This window comes from Xenopus tropicalis, chromosome 6 (assembly GCF_000004195.4).
Source record: "Xenopus tropicalis strain Nigerian chromosome 6, UCB_Xtro_10.0, whole genome shotgun sequence".
NCBI classification, from domain to species: Eukaryota; Metazoa; Chordata; class Amphibia; order Anura; family Pipidae; genus Xenopus; species Xenopus tropicalis.
The window spans coordinates 7,421,738-7,441,031 of record NC_030682.2 but is presented as its reverse complement, the minus strand read 5'-3'; the positions used below and the strand labels follow the sequence as shown (position 1 = coordinate 7,441,031).

At 50.1% G+C, this 19,294-nt stretch overlaps 1 protein-coding gene across 2 annotated transcripts in view; it reads right to left on the bottom strand.

Moving 5' to 3' along the window:
• map3k22 (mitogen-activated protein kinase kinase kinase 22) overlaps window positions 1-19,294 on the bottom strand; it is an 88,908-nt gene that overhangs the window by 34,078 nt on the left and 35,536 nt on the right. For both annotated transcript variants that reach the window (XM_004915596.4, XM_002938005.5), the window contains exon 3: window positions 7,003-7,100. In XM_004915596.4, the coding sequence (XP_004915653.1) occupies window positions 7,003-7,100 (98 nt within the window). The remainder of the gene's footprint in view (window positions 1-7,002; window positions 7,101-19,294) is intronic.

Genomic DNA, 19,294 nt, shown 5'->3' with positions numbered 1-19,294 from the left:
CCGAACTCACGTCCAACATTGGCCGAACTCACGTCCAACAGTGGCCCAACTCACGTCCAACATTGGCCCAACTCATGTCCAACATTGGCCCAACTCATGTCCAACATTGGCCCAACTCATGTCCAACATTGGCCCAACTCATGTCCAACATTGGCCCAACTCATGTCCAACATGGGCCGAACTCATGTCTAACATTGGCCCAACTCATGTCCAACCGGCATTGAGTGATGCACAGGATTAATAGGCCACTGGATAGGGTAGAGATTCCCCAAACTTTTTAGATGCCCCTCAAATGGGACCCAAAGTAGTGAGGGTAAGACTTTGAGGTGCAAGATAATTTACTATTCTCGATACACATTTAACTGTAGCCGGCTGCAGTGGATTCATTTATAAACATTGCTTTTGGTATGAGCTGAGGAAGGTCCAACCACTGAGGAAGGTCTGAAGCTCATAAGTACGGAACTCCCAAGAGTCAGGGAGCATATAGGGTTAACTGGCCACTTACAATTGGTGATTGGCGCTCACGATAATCTCTCAAAGTTACCAGCACCCAAAGGGCCTACATCCAGCGCAATCGTCAGGGAGTGTTTAACTGGTTTGTTTGACTTTAGTCTGGTATATGAGTCCCATGGCATTCAGCCATTTTGACAGGAGGGAGGAGTTTTGCATTCAAACAGCAGAAGTAGTGGGCGGGACTAGATCACTAACATGGTGTGTACGTGTGGAGGGGAGGGGCAAGGTGTTTCTAAAAGAAGTAGTGGGTGGGACTAGATCACTAAGATGGCGTGTACATGTGGAGGGGAGGGGCAAGGTGTTTCTAAATGAAGTAGTGGGTGGGACTAGATCACTAAGATGGCGTGTACGTGTGGAGGGGAGGGGCAAGGTGTTTCTAAAAGAAGTAGTGGGTGGGACTAGATCACTAAGATGGCGTGTACATGTGGAGGGGAGGGGCAAGGTGTTTCTAAATGAAGTAGTGGGTGGGACTAGATCACTAAGATGGCGTGTACGTGTGGAGGGGAGGGGCAAGGTGTTTCTAAATGATGAAGTGGGTGGGACTAGATCACTAAGATGGTGTGTACGTGTGAAGGGGAGGGGCAAGGTGTTTCTAAATGAAGTAGTGGGTGGGACTAGATCACTAAGATGGTGTGTACGTGTGAAGGGGAGGGGCAAGGTGTTTCTAAATGAAGTAGTGGGTGGGACTAGATCACTAAGATGGTGTGTACGTGTGGAGGGGAGGGGCAAGGTATTTCTAAATGAAGTAGTGGGTGGGACTAGATCACTAAGATGGTGTGTACGTGTGAAGGGGAGGGGAAAGGTGTTTCTAAATGAAGTAGTGGGTGGGACTAGATCACTAAGATGGTGTGTACGTGTGAAGGGGAGGGGAAAGGTGTTTCTAAATGAAGTAGTGGGTGGGACTAGATCACTAAGATGGTGTGTACGTGTGGAGGGGAGGGGCAAGGTGTTTCTAAATGAAGTAGTGGGTGGGACTAGATCACTAAGATGGTGTGTACGTGTGGAGGGGAGGGGCAAGGTGTTCTAGATCACTATGATGGCAGCCTACTAAGATGCCAGTGTAAAGGGTGAGAAACCCACTAAACGTTCCTTTTCTCCACAACCCCATTAACCCTCTATCCCCCATCGAGTACAGAACATATAGACTGTATATATATATATATGATGGTCACAGCTGCATTCAGTGTTTGCTAAAGGATCATAGGAGGAAGCTTTTTTTCTCCTCGAGTTCGTCATCTGGAGAATGAGATTATGGAAACAAGCTCTTGTGTTCTCGGCACGCAGACAAGTTGTAAATACATGAAATTCTTTCTGCCCGCCCACACAGCAACGGCAAGGGGAATAATAAGGTGTGTGGGGCAGAAGCGGCCGAGGGGAGGGGTATTTCTACAGCATTGCCTATAGAGAGCGATCCATGGCTAATAACATGTCCATTTAAAGGGCAAGTAATACCATAAAGGGACATATTTGTCTCTAGGTTGATATCTCATAAGTGTGTAGAAAAAAACATGGTTGCCACCTTGGTCAGTGTTAGCAACGAGACATAGGGGGCGGGGCTATGATGTCTATCTAGGGGTGGCTGAACTGGGCAGCCCAAACTAACACCGGCCTCTCGGGTACAAGACATGACAGGTAACAACCGTAATGGCAAGTAAACCAGGTTTATCTCCTCTTAAAGGGGTTGTTCACCTTTGAATTAACATGCAAATCGTGGTATTCTGAGACAATTTGCAATTGGTCTTCATTTTTTATTATTTGTAGTTTTTTAGTTATTTAGTTTTCGGTTCAGCAGCTCTGCAGTTTGGAGTTTCAGCAGCGTTTTGGTTGCTAGGGTCCAAGTTACCTTAGAAACCAGGGAGTGGTTTGGATGAGAGACTGGTATATGAATAGGAGAGGGGCTGAATAAAAAAGAAATATACAAAATGTAGCAATAACAATAAAACTGGAGCCGGGGTCAGTGACCCCCACTGGAAAGATGCAAAGAGTCAGAAGAAGAAGGCAAATAATTCAAAAACTATAACAAATAAATAATGAAGACCAAGTGAAAAGTTGCTTAGAACTGGCCATTCTATAACCCCCTATTTAAAGGGAAACTAATGTCAAAATGATAACTGAATATAAGATTACTATATCTAAAAATGATCAAGTTACTTTCCCTTATCCCCTTATCCTGTCCCTCTTCATGCAGGAGTCAGAGCCCCTTAGCTACATACGTCACTAAATTTTAAAAAAGAGATATAATTTAGACCACACCCCCTGCCCTGGCCACACCCAGTTACACCTCTGATTCCCCTAAAACTCTGCCCACTTTATTATAAGCCCCACCCACCATTTGAGAGTCTCCTGTGGCAGCAATCTCTATAAATATTATAAAACACACATTTTTGGGTAATATTGGGCATATAGCTCTTCTTGCATAAGCGAATAAGACCCCCAATCAAGGAGGAATCATTTTGCCAACATCCCATGACAGGAGAACATGTGATCTCTGCAATTTAATTAAGCTTAGCCCTTTCATTCAGATCCAACAAGAACTTTCATTAATTAGCAGTGAGCTCCGTCCAATAAGAGCACAGGAAGCCGCCTACACCTCATTATCACATGCACAGAAAGAACCAATACCCTAACAGTATAAAGTTACCTTTAGTCGGGGCACTTCCAACATGAGTGCAATGGATGGGGCTTGGGCTGATTGTTTTAATTAATGAATTGTTTAATTCATTTTATTTTTGGTTATTTCTTGAGCTTAACAGGGCAAACAAGGAAACTGAAGCTCCTCCATGTTTCTAACTTCCTGGTTCTTGCGAGGTATATTTGAAACTCTCTGATTATGTGTAAAGGTGCCCATACATGGGCCAATGCTAGCTGCCGATATCTGTCCCTTAGACTGATTTGGCAGCTTATCTGCCTGTGATTGGGGACTAACGACGGGCCTACCCGACCAACATCTGGCCTGAAATCGGGCAGGTTTAAAAATTAGTTGGATCGGGGACCGCATCGGCTCGTTGATACCCGTTGTTCTAATTTGACCCAATTAGCCCGATATTGCCCACCCGTAGGAGGGGATATTGGGAGAATATCCGCTCATTTGGCGACCCCGCCAAGCGAGCGGATCTTAGCCTGTATGGCCACCTTAAGACAAAACGGTCGCAACAAAGGAGTGAAGGGAGACGTTGTTTATACAGAGCTAATTAGATCGACTTAACACAGCTAATTACAGGGGAGCTAGTAAGAACTAAATATTTGTTCTTAAGTTGAGATTCCAAGATATCTGTGTACTGGGTCGTGTGTTGCTAATCTGGGCTGATCGGAACCAGCTTTGTAATATAAGGTTGAGATTCCAAACTGTAACTAATTACAAAAACTACATTTTTTCCCAAGTATTTCTGATGCGTCCACTCTCTGTCTGTCTGTCTGTCTGTCTGTCTGTCATCACTGACTTGGGTGGATCTCTCTCTGTCAGCATCTCCCAGGCACTACTCGGAGACACAGGGAAGCCCACCCACACCGGCAGGGCCAGGGCCACAGTCCGGGGGGATTCCTACAGCCCCCTTATTAGAACAGGGTCTGTAACTCAGGGAGGGCCAAGCAGCAGTAAGTTGGGAGAAGCTTGGAATCGTATTTTATTAGCTGGATGACTACACTTTGGGCAGGCCTAGAAAATATCTCTTATTGCACAAGTTCTTCATATGCAGCCCCCCCCATAGCTGCCGGCCTGAGAGGGGGGGGCAATTGTGTTTCTCATCCCTACGCTTTACCCCTGGTGTACACCACAAAATCACTTGTTGTGCCGAGGAGACACACCGATAAAACACAGAATTTAATATATTATAAGGGAAAAGTAATACTTTCCCTTTAAATATAACATTATAGCTTTTTGAATATATAGACCAGTTGCCCGTGGATCCAATATGGAAGCCATCATTATTAATTACTTTGGCCTACACATGCTAAAAATCATAGATAATCATATAAATAGCTACAGTCAGAGTAGTACATCCTCTAGCTATTGTTGTACTACAACTCCCATAATCCTCTGACAGCCAAGAGAGCTGGGCAATGAGCAGGGTCTCCATATCTGTGCTGGAATGCAGTGTAAATTCTAGGAAGGGGGTTTTCCTACACGAGTCAATTTATCACATATCGGACAGCTTTGGTCTATGGGGCTAAGTTGTAGCAGATGGGATTGGTGGGTGGTGACAGCAATTATTGATCTCTAAACCGCAGGAAAGAATTAAGTGGAGAAAAAATAGCCCCGAACAGGGGTATAAAGTTAATGCCCCCCCCCCCCGTCTGGGAATTGCAACACCCCTTGAGGATTAGTGGGCGTTTTACTGGAATGGCTGTGTGTTTGCACTGAATAGCAAAGCATTTCTTGCAGTTAATACTAATACCCTGGGCTAATAAACGTCACAGAGCCCTGATATCATTATTGGCATTACACTCAGGTAACTATATATAGAGTAATGTACCCCATGTTGTAACACATAAGGATATTAGCAGTCACAGGCTGAGTTATACAGGGAACTCTGAGTATTACTCATGTATTATAAGGGATAATATACCCCCTACTGTAAATGATAAGGATATTAGCAGTCACTGAGGGGTTCTGTGCCCCCCATATAAAGGCACAAGGCTGCAGGCTGAGTTATACAGGGAACTCTGAGTATCACTCATGTATTATAAGGGATAATGTACCCCCTACTGTAAATGATAAGGATATTAGCAGTCACTGAGGGGTTCTGTGCCCATATAAAGGCACAAGGCTGCAGGCTGAGTTATACAGGGAACTCTGAGTATCACTCATGTATTATAAGGGATAATGTACCCCCTACTGTAAATGATAAGGATATTAGCAGTCACTGAGGGGTTCTGTGCCCATATAAAGGCACAAGGCTGCAGGCTGAGTTATACAGGGAACTCTGAGTATCACTCATGTATTATAAGGGATAATGTACCCCCTACTGTAAATGATAAGGATATTAGCAGTCACTGAGGGGTTCTGTGCCCATATAAAGGTACAAGGCTGCAGGCTGAGTTATACAGGGAACTCTGAGTATCACTCATGTATTATAAGGGATAATGTACCCCCTACTGTAAATGATAAGGATATTAGTAGTCACTGAGGGGTTCTGTGCCCATATAAAGCTACAAGGCTGCAGGCTGAGTTATACAGGGAACTCTGAGTATCACTCATGTATTATAAGGGATAATGTACCCCCTACTGTAAATGATAAGGATATTAGCAGTCACTGAGGGGTTCTGTGCCCATATAAAGGCACAAGGCTGCAGGCTGAGTTATACAGGGAACTCTGAGTATCACTCATGTATTATAAGGGATAATGTACCCCCTACTGTAAATGATAAGGATATTAGCAGTCACTGAGGGGTTCTGTGCCCCCCATATAAAGGCACAAGGCTGCAGGCTGAGTTATACAGGGAACTCTGAGTATCACTCATGTATTATAAGGGATAATGTATCCCCTACTGTAAATGATAAGGATATTAGCAGTCACTGAGGGGTTCTGTGCCCATATAAAGGCACAAGGCTGCAGGCTGAGTTATACAGGGAACTCTGAGTATCACTCATGTATTATAAGGGATAATGTACCCCCTACTGTAAATGATAAGGATATTAGCAGTCACTGAGGGGTTCTGTGCCCCCCATATAAAGGCACAAGGCTGCAGGCTGAGTTATACAGGGAACTCTGAGTATCACTCATGTATTATAAGGGGTAATGTACCCCCTACTGTAAATGATAAGGATATTAGCAGTCACTGAGGGGTTCTGTGCCCATATAAAGGTAAGAGGCTAAAGGCCTCTTAAAGAATAAGTAAACTTTATTTTTTTTAAAAAACCTCTAAAATTACTCTATACAGCCCCCAGAATAACATACCTTCTCCCTGCATGCAGATTTATTTTGTTTCTCTATTGCAAACAAAAAAACTGCAGCTCTTTTAGTTACTTCCTTGTCTTGTAAAGCTCCGCCCTCTTCTGCTATCTGAGCCCTCCTTCTCTGGCTATTATGACCTCAAAAAGAAGCTTACTGCACATGTCTGATTGATTTCTATTGGAGCAGAGCTGGTGAGCATGCCCAGTAGGCACATTGAGATCTTCATAGTCAGAGAGATAACAAGGGGCAGGAAGTAACTAAAAGAGCTGCAGTTCTGTTGCTTGTAATAGAGAAACAAAATATATCTGCATGCAGGGAGGAAGGTAGGTATGTTATTCTGGGGGCTGTTTAGAGTAATTTTAGGGGATCACTGTACTGATGGGGGCAGCCGCAGGTCCCTGTACTCTGAGACGCAGAGTAAAGATGTGGGGCAATTCCACTAATGAGTGTAACACAGAAATAGGAGTAGAGTTTGTTTTATTTAAGGAACACAGGCCCAGTTCTGGTTCCGCTGCACCCAGAACCCCTACTGCCTGGGAGGAACAACAGCCAATGAAATGTGATTATCAGGGAAGGGAAACAGAGGGCTAATCACCTGCTTGCAGATCTTTCTGTGATGGCCATCCAACAGCCCCCCGCACTTCCCCAGCGCCGCCAGATCCTTCATGATCAGCTGGAGGGCCTCCTCTTCATCTGGAAGGAAAGATCCGGAACTGATTAGCTGCATGGGCACGAGGGATTCAGCCCCACTCCTGAGGCACAATCACAGATTTACAGATATATATATTACTGTTGGACTTTATACCCAGTCACCGAGGTGTTTTGTTTCCCTCAGTGCTGAAGTTTATTCCCTCTAAGCTCAAAACACTCAGAACCAAACAGCCCCCCCCCCCGCCAGTCCATTAAATAGGGACAGTCTGTGGCACCTTACAGCTACCCCATTTGGCAGAATCCACACATTGCCAGTCCAGGCCCACTGGCACGCAAGAATGCCAGTGGGATGCGCAGAACAGGGAGCTAGGGTTAGCAGCAGCCATGGGTGGGTGGTGCTGGTGGGCATGGGTGGCACTGGGGGAACATGGGTGGTGCTGGTAGGTGTGGTTGGCACTGGGGGGAACTGGTGGGCATGGGTGACACTGAGGGCCACGGGTGGTGCTGGTAGGTGTGGTTGGCACTGGGGGGAACTGGTGGGCATTGGTGACACTGAGGGCCATGGGTGGTGCTGAAAGGTGCGGTTGGCACTGGGGGGAACTGGTGTGCATGGGTGACACTGGGGGGCATGGGTGGCCCTGGTGGGTATGGGTGCCACTGGGGGGCATGGGTGGCACTGGGGGGCTTGGGTGGTACTGGGGGAACATGGGTGGCGCTGGTAGGTGTGGTTGGCACTGGGGGGGATCTGGTGGGCATGGGTGGCATTGGTGGGTGTGGGTGGCGCTGGTGGGCATGGGTGGCACTGGTGTTTGTGGTGACACTGGGGGGCATGGGTGGCACTGTTGGATGTGGGTGGCACTGGGGGGCACTGTTAGATGTGGGTGGCACTGGGGGGCATGGGGGGCACTGTTGGATGTGGGTGGCACTGGGGGGCATGGGTGGCGATGGTGGGTGTAGGTTTGCAGTCACCATGGAGTAGGGGTGGGGCAGCAGCAGTGCCCAGGGTGGTGGCCCCTTGAGTTCATGCTCACTGGTGGGTGCAGGTATCCCAGTGCGACACTTGTAGATGGAGGAATGGTTGGCCCCTTAACTGTCACAGTCAACTCTGAGGAGCGGGGGGACCCAAACGTGTCACAGTATTCTGCCCCCTCTCACTTAGTTACTTGCCCTTCTCCTGCTTCCTATCATTTGCCCCAGAATTAATTTTACTCAGCGGTATGGCCTTGGGCTAATGGGGCGTGGGGCCTGGGCTGATGTCTCTGTCCTCTCAGAGCCCAGTGCTAATTGGGTACAAGCCTTTCCATTCTCCCCTGCTATCATTTACAGCACTGCAGTATGAAAAGGCCTAAACAGACTTAGGAGGGAGGTTACCACAAGCAATGTCCCTGCATGTCAAGTGTAATACCCAGGGAACAAAGGGTTACAGTCATGTGAGCGGCACCTACCATTCACGATAAAGGAACGGCTTTCTGGAAACAGCGGGGGCAACACCGGGCCCATTACTTCCAGGAATTGCAGAAAAATAGCATTAAGTGTGCGTAAGCGCTTCCCTACGGCCATTAGGGTAAATAAACGCGCCCATTGTCTCTGGGGCTCAGCACACAGGTACCGGGTCTGGTACCAAAAGTGCTTGGGATCCGGGGGGGATTCTAGGTATGTGCGCCATGTAATAAGGCAAATAAATAATGTGCATCTTAGTGATTAAGTACAAGGCACTGCTTTATTAATACAGACTAAAAGCAACCAATGGCATTGCTGGATTCTCCTGATTATGTCACTCTGGATAACAGATTTCCTATCTGTATAGGGGATCCCACTCAATTCCGTGAGTATAGGGGGCTGGCTTCCGTGAGTATAGGGGCTCAATTCCGTGAGTATAGGGGCTCGCTTCCGTGAGTATAGGGGCTCGCTTCCGTGAGTATAGGGGCTCGCTTCTGTGAGTATAGGGGCTCGCTTCCGTGAGTAAAGGGGGCTGGCTTCCTGTGAGTATAGGGGCTCGCTTCCTGTGAGTATAGGGGGCTGGCTTCCGTGAGTATAGGGGCTCGCTTCCGTGAGTAAAGGGGCTGGCTTCCTGTGAGTATAGGGGCTCGCTTCCTGTGAGTATAGGGGGCTGGCTTCCGTGAGTATAGGGGCTCGCTTCCGTGAGTAAAGGGGCTGGCTTCCTGTGAGTATAGGGGCTCGCTTCCTGTGAGTATAGGGGGCTCGATTCCTGTGAATATAGGGGCTCGCTTCCTGTGAGTATAGGGGGCTGGCTTCCGTGAGTAAAGGGGCTGGCTTCCTGTGAGTATAGGGGCTCGCTTCCTGTGAGTATAGGGGGCTGGCTTCCGTGAGTATAGGGGCTCAATTCCGTGAGTAAAGGGGCTGGCTTCCTGTGAGTATAGGGGCTCGCTTCCTGTGAGTATAGGGGGCTCGATTCCTGTGAGTATAGGGGGCTCGCTTCCTGTGAGTATAGGGGCTCGCTTCCTGTGAGTATAGGGGCTCGCTTCCTGTGAGTATAGGGGCTCAATTCCGTGAGTATAGGGGCTCGCTTCCGTGAGTAAAGGGGCTGGCTTCCTGTGAGTATAGGGGCTCGCTTCCTGTGAGTATAGGGGGCTGGCTTCCGTGAGTATAGGGGCTCGCTTCCGTGAGTAAAGGGGCTGGCTTCCTGTGAGTATAGGGGCTCGCTTCCTGTGAGTATAGGGGGCTCGATTCCTGTGAATATAGGGGCTCGCTTCCTGTGAGTATAGGGGGCTGGCTTCCGTGAGTATAGGGGCTGGCTTCCGTGAGTAAAGGGGCTGGCTTCCTGTGAGTATAGGGGCTCGCTTCCTGTGAGTATAGGGGGCTCGATTCCTGTGAGTATAGGGGGCTCGCTTCCTGTGAGTATAGGGGCTCGCTTCCTGTGAGTATAGGGGCTCGCTTCCTGTGAGTATAGGGGCTCAATTCCGTGAGTATAGGGGCTCGCTTCCGTGAGTATAGGGGCTGGCTTCCGTGAGTATAGGGGCTTGCTTCCTGTGAGTATAGGGGGCTCGCGTCCTGTGAGTATAGGGGCTCAATTCCGTGAGTATAGGGGCTCAATTCCGTGAGTATAGGGGGCTGGCTTCCGTGAGTATAGGGGCTCAATTCCGTGAGTATAGGGGCTCGCTTCCGTGAGTATAGGGGCTCGCTTCGGTGAGTATAGGGGCTCGCTTCCGTGAGTATAGGGGCTCGCTTCTGTGAGTATAGGGGCTCGCTTCCGTGAGTATAGGGGGCTGGCTTCCTGTGAGTATAGGGGCTCGCTTCCTGTGAGTATAGGGGCTCGCTTCCTGTGAGTATAGGGGCTCAATTCCGTGAGTATAGGGGCTCGCTTCCGTGAGTATAGGGGCTGGCTTCCGTGAGTATAGGGGCTGGCTTCTGTGAGTATAGGGGCTCGCTTCCTGTGAGTATAGGGGGCTGGCTTCCGTGAGTATAGGGGCTCGCTTCCGTGAGTAAAGGGGGCTGGCTTCCTGTGAGTATAGGGGCTCGCTTCCTGTGAGTATAGGGGGCTGGCTTCCGTGAGTATAGGGGCTCGCTTCCTGTGAGTATAGGGGGCTGGCTTCCGTGAGTATAGGGGCTCGCTTCCGTGAGTAAAGGGGCTGGCTTCCTGTGAGTATAGGGGCTCGCTTCCTGTGAGTATAGGGGGCTCGCTTCCTGTGAGTATAGGGGGCTCGCTTCCTGTGAGTATAGGGGCTCGCTTCCTGTGAGTATAGGGGCTCGCTTCCTGTGAGTATAGGGGCTCAATTCCGTGAGTATAGGGGCTCGCTTCCGTGAGTATAGGGGCTGGCTTCCGTGAGTATAGGGGCTCGCTTCCTGTGAGTATAGGGGGCTCGCGTCCTGTGAGTATAGGGGCTCAATTCCGTGAGTATAGGGGCTCAATTCCGTGAGTATAGGGGCTCAATTCCGTGAGTATAGGGGGCTGGCTTCCGTGAGTATAGGGGCTCAATTCCGTGAGTATAGGGGCTCGCTTCCGTGAGTATAGGGGCTCGCTTCTGTGAGTATAGGGGCTCGCTTCCAAGAGTAAAGGGGGCTGGCTTCCTGTCAGTATAGGGGCTCGCTTCCTGTGAGTATAGGGGGCTGGCTTCCGTGAGTATAGGGGCTCGCTTCCGTGAGTAAAGGGGCTGGCTTCCTGTGAGTATAGGGGCTCAATTCCGTGAGTATAGGGGCTCGCTTCCGTGAGTATAGGGGCTCGCTTCCTGTGAGTATAGGGGCTCGCTTCCTGTGAGTATAGGGGCTCGCTTCCTGTGAGTATAGGGGCTCAATTCCGTGAGTATAGGGGCTCGCTTCCGTGAGTAAAGGGGCTGGCTTCCTGTGAGTATAGGGGGCTCGCTTCCTGTGAGTATAGGGGCTCGCTTCCTGTGAGTATAGGGGGCTGGCTTCCTGTGAGTATAGGGGCTCGCTTCCTGTGAGTATAGGGGGCTGGCTTCCGTGAGTATAGGGGGCTGGCTTCCGTGAGTATAGGGGCTCGCTTCCGTGAGTAAAGGGGCTGGCTTCCTGTGAGTATAGGGGCTCGCTTCCTGTGAGTATAGGGGGCTCGCTTCCTGTGAGTATAGGGGGCTCGCTTCCTGTGAGTATAGGGGCTCGCTTCCTGTGAGTATAGGGGCTCGCTTCCTGTGAGTATAGGGGCTCAATTCCGTGAGTATAGGGGCTCGCTTCCGTGAGTATAGGGGCTGGCTTCCGTGAGTATAGGGGCTCGCTTCCTGTGAGTATAGGGGGCTCGCGTCCTGTGAGTATAGGGGCTCAATTCCGTGAGTATAGGGGCTCAATTCCGTGAGTATAGGGGCTCAATTCCGTGAGTATAGGGGGCTGGCTTCCGTGAGTATAGGGGCTCAATTCCGTGAGTATAGGGGCTCGCTTCCGTGAGTATAGGGGCTCGCTTCTGTGAGTATAGGGGCTCGCTTCCAAGAGTAAAGGGGGCTGGCTTCCTGTCAGTATAGGGGCTCGCTTCCTGTGAGTATAGGGGGCTGGCTTCCGTGAGTATAGGGGCTCGCTTCCGTGAGTAAAGGGGCTGGCTTCCTGTGAGTATAGGGGCTCAATTCCGTGAGTATAGGGGCTCGCTTCCGTGAGTATAGGGGCTCGCTTCCTGTGAGTATAGGGGCTCGCTTCCTGTGAGTATAGGGGCTCGCTTCCTGTGAGTATAGGGGCTCAATTCCGTGAGTATAGGGGCTCGCTTCCGTGAGTATAGGGGCTGGCTTCCGTGAGTATAGGGGGCTCGCGTCCTGTGAGTATAGGGGCTCAATTCCGTGAGTATAGGGGCTCAATTCCGTGAGTATAGGGGGCTGGCTTCCGTGAGTATAGGGGCTCAATTCCGTGAGTATAGGGGCTCGCTTCCGTGAGTATAGGGGCTCGCTTCCGTGAGTATAGGGGCTCGCTTCTGTGAGTATAGGGGCTCGCTTCTGTGAGTATAGGGGCTCGCTTCCTGTGAGTATAGGGGCTCGCTTCCTGTGAGTATAGGGGCTCGCTTCCTGTGAGTATAGGGGCTCAATTCCGTGAGTATAGGGGCTCGCTTCCGTGAGTATAGGGGCTGGCTTCCGTGAGTATAGGGGCTCGCTTCCGTGAGTATAGGGGCTCGCTTCCGTGAGTATAGGGGCTCGCTTCTGTGAGTATAGGGGGCTCGCTTCCTGTGAGTATAGGGGCTCGCTTCCTGTGAGTATAGGGGCTCGCTTCCTGTGAGTATAGGGGCTCAATTCCGTGAGTATAGGGGCTCGCTTCCGTGAGTATAGGGGCTGGCTTCCGTGAGTATAGGGGCTCGCTTCCTGTGAGTATAGGGGGCTCGCTTCCTGTGAGTATAGGGGCTCAATTCCATGAGTATAGGGGCTCAATTCCGTGAGTATAGGGGGCTGGCTTCCGTGAGTATAGGGGCTCAATTCCGTGAGTATAGGGGCTCGCTTCCGTGAGTATAGGGGCTCGCTTCCGTGGGTATAGGGGCTCGCTTCCTGTGAGTATAGGGGCTCGCTTCCGTGAGTATAGGGGCTCGCTTCTGTGAGTATAGGGGCTCGCTTCCTGTGAGTATAGGGGGCTCGCTTCCGTGAGTATAGGGGCTCAATTCCGTGAGTATAGGGGTTCGCTTCCGTGAGTATAGGGGCTCGCTTCCGTGAGTATAGGGGCTCAATTCCGTGAGTATAGGGGCTCGCTTCCGTGAGTATAGGGGCTCGCTTCTGTGAGTATAGGGGCTCGCTTCCTGTGAGTATAGGGGGCTGGCTTCCGTGAGTATAGGGGCTCAATTCCGTGAGTATAGGGGTTCGCTTCTGTGAGTATAGGGGCTCGCTTCCTGTGAGTATAGGGGGCTGGCTTCCGTGAGTATAGGGGCTCAATTCCGTGAGTATAGGGGCTCAATTCTGAGAGTATAGGGGCTCGCTTCCGTGAGTATAGGGGCTCGCTTCTGTGAGTATAGGGGCTCGCTTCCTGTGAGTATAGGGGGCTGGCTTCCGTGAGTATAGGGGCTCAATTTCGTGAGTATAGGGGTTCGCTTCCGTGAGTATAGGGGCTCGCTTCCGTGAGTATAGGGGGCTGGCTTCCGTGAGTATAGGGGCTCGCTTCCTGTGAGTATATGGGGCTCGCTTCCTGTGAGTATAGGGGCTCAATTCCGTGAGTATAGGGGGCTCGCTTCTGTGAGTATAGGGGCTCGCTTCCTGTGAGTATAGGGGACTGGCTTCCGTGAGTATAGGGGCTCAATTCCGTGAGTATAGGGGCTCAATTCCGTGAGTATAGGGGCTCGCTTCCGTGAGTATAGGGGGCTGGCTTCCGTGAGTATAGGGGCTCAATTCCGTGAGTATAGGGGGCTCGCTTCTGTGAGTATAGGGGCTCGCTTCTGTGAGTATAGGGGCTCACTTCCTGTGAGTATAGGGGGCTGGCTTCCGTGAGTATAGGGGCTCAATTCCGTGAGTATAGGGGCTCAATTCCGTGAGTATAGGGGGCTGGCTTCCGTGAGTATAGGGGCTCAATTCCGTGAGTATAGGGGCTCGCTTCCGTGAGTATAGGGGCTCGCTTCTGTGAGTATAGGGGCTCGCTTCCTGTGAGTATAGGGGGCTGGCTTCCGTGAGTATAGGGGCTCAATTCCGTGAGTATAGGGGTTCGCTTCCGTGAGTATAGGGGCTCGCTTCCGTGAGTATAGGGGGCTGGCTTCCGTGAGTATAGGGGCTCGCTTCCTGTGAGTATAGGGGGCTGGCTTCCGTGAGTATAGGGGCTCAATTCCGTGAGTATAGGGGGCTCGCTTCTGTGAGTATAGGGGCTCGCTTCCTGTGAGTATAGGGGGCTGGCTTCCGTGAGTATAGGGGCTCAATTCCGTGAGTATAGGGGCTCAATTCCGTGAGTATAGGGGCTCAATTCCGTGAGTATAGGGGCTCAATTCCGTGAGTATAGGGTCTCGCTTCCGTGAGTATAGGGGCTCGCTTCCTGTGAGTATAGGGGCTCGCTTCCGTGAGTATAGGGGCTCAATTCCGTGAGTATAGGGGCTCAATTCCGTGAGTATAGGGGCTCAATTCCGTGAGTATAGGGGGCTGGCTTCTGTGAGTATAGGGGCTCGCTTCCTGTGAGTATAGGGGGCTGGCTTCCGTGAGTATAGGGGCTCAATTCCGTGAGTATAGGGGCTCGCTTCCGTGAGTATAGGGGCTCGCTTCCTGTGAGTATAGGGGCTCAATTCCGTGAGTATAGGGGCTCGCTTCCTTGAGTATAGGGGCTCGCTTCCTGTGAGTATAGGGGGCTGGCTTCCGTGAGTATAGGGGCTCAATTCCGTGAGTATAGGGGCTCAATTCCGTGAGTATAGGGGGCTGGCTTCCATGAGTATAGGGGGCTCGCTTCCCGTGCGTATAGGGGCTGGCTTCCGTGAGTATAGGGGACTCGCTTCCGTGAGTATAGGGGCTCAATTCCGTGAGTATAGGGGCTCAATTCCGTGAGTATAGGGGGCTCGCTTCCGTGAGTATAGGGGGCTCGCTTCCGTGAGTATAGGGGGCTTGCTTCCGTGAGTATAGGGGGCTCAATTCCGTGAGTATAGGGGCTCGCTTCCGTGAGTATAGGGGGCTCCATTCCCTGAGTATAGGGGCTCGCTTCCGTGAGTATAGGGGGCTCAATTCCGTGAGTATAGGGGGCTCAATTCCGTGAGTATAGGGGCTCAATTCCGTGAGTATAGGGGGCTCGCTTCCGTGAGTATAGGGGGCTCGCTTCCCGTGAGTATAGGGGCTGGCTTCCGTGAGTATAGGGGGCTGGCTTCCGTGAGTATAGGGGCTCAATTCCGTGAGTATAGGGGGCTCGCTTCCCGTGAGTATAGGGGCTGGCTTCCGTGAGTATAGGGGGCTCGCTTCCCGTGAGTATAGGGGCTGGCTTCCGTGAGTATAGGGGGCTCGCTTCCCTGAGTATAGGGGCTCAATTCCGTGAGTATAGGGGGCTCGCATCCCTGAGTATAGGGGGCTGGCTTCCGTGAGTATAGGGGCTGGCTTCCGTGAGTATAGGGGGCTCGCTTCCCTGAGTATAGGGGCTCAATTCCGTGAGTATAGGGGGCTCGCATCCCTGAGTATAGGGGGCTGGCTTCCGTGAGTATAGGGGCTGGCTTCCGTGAGTATAGGGGGCTCGCTTCTGTGAGTATAGGGGGCTCGCTTCCCTGAGTATAGGGGCTGGCTTCCGTGAGTATAGGGGGCTCGCTTCTGTGAGTATAGGGGGCTCGCTTCCCTGAGTATAGGGGACTGGCTTCCGTGAGTATAGGGGCTGGCTTCCGTGAGTATAGGGGGCTCGCTTCCGTGAGTATAAGGGCTGGCTTCCGTGAGTATAGGGGCTCGCTTCCATGAGTATAGGGGAACTCACCCCTTGTAAATGCACTCAGCAAGCACAGGCAGCACAGCTGGTGTTTCCCAGGGGATTCTGGGTGTTGTAGTACAGCTGGAAGGCACCCTGACACCACCAGCCAAGCTGCATTACTAGGCCCTTCTAATATACTGTTTGCTGCTTCATCTGACTGACCTATTAAAGGGGCGGTTTACCTTGAAATTAACTTTTAGCATGATGTAGACGTTGGTATTCTAAGACAATTTGCAGTTGGTCTATATTTTTAATGGATTTTCAGTTATGTAGAGTTTTGTTCAGCAGCTCTCCAGTTTGGTATCTTAGAAGCTTTCTGGTTGCTATGGTGCAATTTACCCTAGCAACCAGGCAGTTGTTGGAACAAGAGTTGGGAATAATACTATAGGCGGGCCCAAATAGAAAGATAAGTAATAAAAAGTAACAATAAAACTGGAGCCTCACAGAGCAATAGGTTTTGGCTGCCGGGGTCAGTGACCCCCATTTGAAATCTGGAAAGAGTCAGGAGAGAAAGGGAAATCTTTGAAAAATGATGAAAAAAATAAATAATGAAGACCAATTGCAAAGCTGCTAAGAATGGGACATTCTACATAAAGGTGACAATGTCTTTATACTGTAGGTTCCTCTTTCAATGTTAAATCAATTCTATGTATTTTAAGGTCAGGACTAAAGGGAAAGTAACCACTACCCTATAAATTCCACTCCACAAAGTGCAGAACTCTCTCTCTCTCTCTCCGACCAAGCCAACTTCTCGGTTTTATTCTCGTTAAGGAGAAGAAAGGAATAAGGAAGCAGCTAATTGCAGGGACCTTTGTACCAGCAGTTCACAAGAACAGAAATCAGTGGGAGCTGCCATCTTGATAACCTTTCCCTAGAAATTCTCCCCACGGGGCTTTTACAGGGTCGGGCACATTTTATTTGTAGAAAATTGGTTATAGAGGAAGCTGACCCTGCAGGGCCCGCCCCCCTGCCCCCAGGGCCCGCCCCCCTTGGCGAACACAGGGTCTGCCGCTGCCATTGGACAACACCTAACTGTCTGGCTATTGGCAGGGCTGTTGTTTCTATATAGGCACCCAAAGGCCCATGCCAAGGGTGGCAGCTTTAGGGCCTGTGGGTGCCCAAATAGAAAATAAAAATGAAGGGGTAGTTCATCTTTAAATTAGAAAGTAGTTAGTATGATGTAAAGACAATTTGCAATTGGTCTTCATTTTTTATGGTTTTTCAGTTATTTTGCTTTATGTCCAGCAAGCCCTTCATTTGTTATTTTAGCAGTTATCTGGTTGCTAGGGTCTTATTTACCCTAGCAACCAGGCAGTGGTTTAAACGAGAGATGGGAATATGAATAGCAGGGGGCCTGCATAGAAGATAAGTAATAAAAAGTAACAGTAACAATAAAACTGGAGCCTCACAGAGCAATAGGGTTTGGCTGGCGGGGTCAGTGACCCCCATTTGGAAGTTGCAAAGGCAGAAGAGAAAGGTGAATAATTAAAAAACTATCAAAAACAAATAATGAAAGCCAATTGCAAAGTTGCTAAGAATAGGGCATTATGTAACATACTAATAGTTAACTTAAAGGGGAACCACCCATTTAAAATGACAATCCCCCCCCCCCCCACACACATTGACACACAGCCAGCCTGCCGCAGGACACAACAACAAAGTTGAGGGGGGGTTCCCCTGTCTGGTGAGGGGAGGGGCCTGTGTTACTGTGACCCTCTTGCCCAATTCTACCTGCTACACCCCCCCCCCTCCCCGTTCCTACCTACAACTTCAAGCACCCAGTGGTAAAGAAGAAGACCCCCGACCGGGGCATAGTGGGGTCCGGACCAGGGGTGGCGGCTAAGTACCTGTGTGCGCCGGCTTCTTTTAAAGATCCTGCAGGGGGGCCCAGTACGTTGTCGGTATGCCACTAGCAGCACCCACTGCATTTAGGCCAATGCAGCTGCCCCTAGGCACCCTCTGACTGTAACAATGGTGTATTTGGGGCCCCTGCCTTCTGTGACAGCTCTTACTGTAACAATGGCGCATTTGGGGCCCCTGCCTTCTGTGACAGCTCTGACTGTAACAATGGTGCATTTGGGGCCCCTGCCTTCTGTGGCAGCTCTGGCTGTAACAATGGCGCATTTGGGCCCCCTGCCTTCTGTGACAGCTCTGACTGTAACAATGGCGCATTTGGGGCCCCTGCCTTCTGTGACAGCTCTGACTGTAACAATGGTGTATTAACGCCTTCTTGCATTATTGAGGGCCCCTTCTCTCACAACACAAAGCTGTGAGAGGAAGCTTTAAGCAGCGATTGCCCAATATCCTGAGGCCGGGGCTCAGCTGTGCATCAGAAATGCCAATTTCGGAGGCGCCACACAAGGGAAATGAATAAGGCGGCGTTTCTGCCGTACTCACCGCCGGTTCTCCCCACCGAATGGAATGAGCCCCACGATGCGACACCTGCAAGTCACTCCGGGGAAGGAATGCGCGGATTTCTCATTCTCTAAGAGACGCCCGTGACTCAACGCTGTGTGGCCATCTTTAACTCACATTATGTCATCAGAAAAGAGAACTGCGCTCTCTCCGGCACAATTACCTAATATTAGGGATCGGGGGATTTTCTACAGAATTAACTTCAATTTAAAGGGAAACCGACGCTTTTTTCCCCCCATTTACTGATTAGACTGCTCTTAACCTTCAATAATTGTGATTTTTTTGGTCAACTCGGAACTTGTGTGATTGTGCGTGTCAGTGACTCTGCACGTGCTCAGTGGGCTCTGGGCTGCTGTTGAGAAGCTAAGCTTAGGGGGCGTGGGGAAATCAAGCAGAAATCAAGCAATAGACGCTGACGCTACAGGGCTGAATAATACATTCTGCTGCAGACTGCACTGGTTTCTGGGCTGTAATATCACGTTAATCAGAATAAACCAGCCTTGTATTATAACTTGCATATTGTGTATATACAGTATATAGCGAGTGGGCCTCTAAGCGCAGGTAATCAGCAGAAGAGAAGATGGGGGGCTACTGGGGGGACACAGATCTTCCCTGCTAAAGGGATGTGGGGGCCTTGGGCTGGTACAGAAGTCCAAAACAAAAAAGAAGGGCTGCACTGATTGCAATTACATGTAAATAAGCCCTGCAACATGTATTTATTAGATGTGTCCCGCAATTTCCAAGGGAAATCTGCTTTCCATCCCCTTGCAGCAGAGCTAGCAGCTCGGCCAGCATCATAAGCTGCCTGTGTAAGGGAACTTCTGATTGGACAAGCCTCCTGCATAGGGAAAAACCATTGCTCCTACCTTGAGGGGGAAAGAAGCTCCATTAAAGCCTCGCTCTGCTTAGGGGAGAACTTATAACATAATGTAGACACTGATATTCTGAGACAATTTGCAATTGGTCTTTGTTTTTCATTTGTTTTATGGTTTTTCAGCTATTTAGCTTTTTGTTCATTTTTTATTTTAGCAGCTATCTGG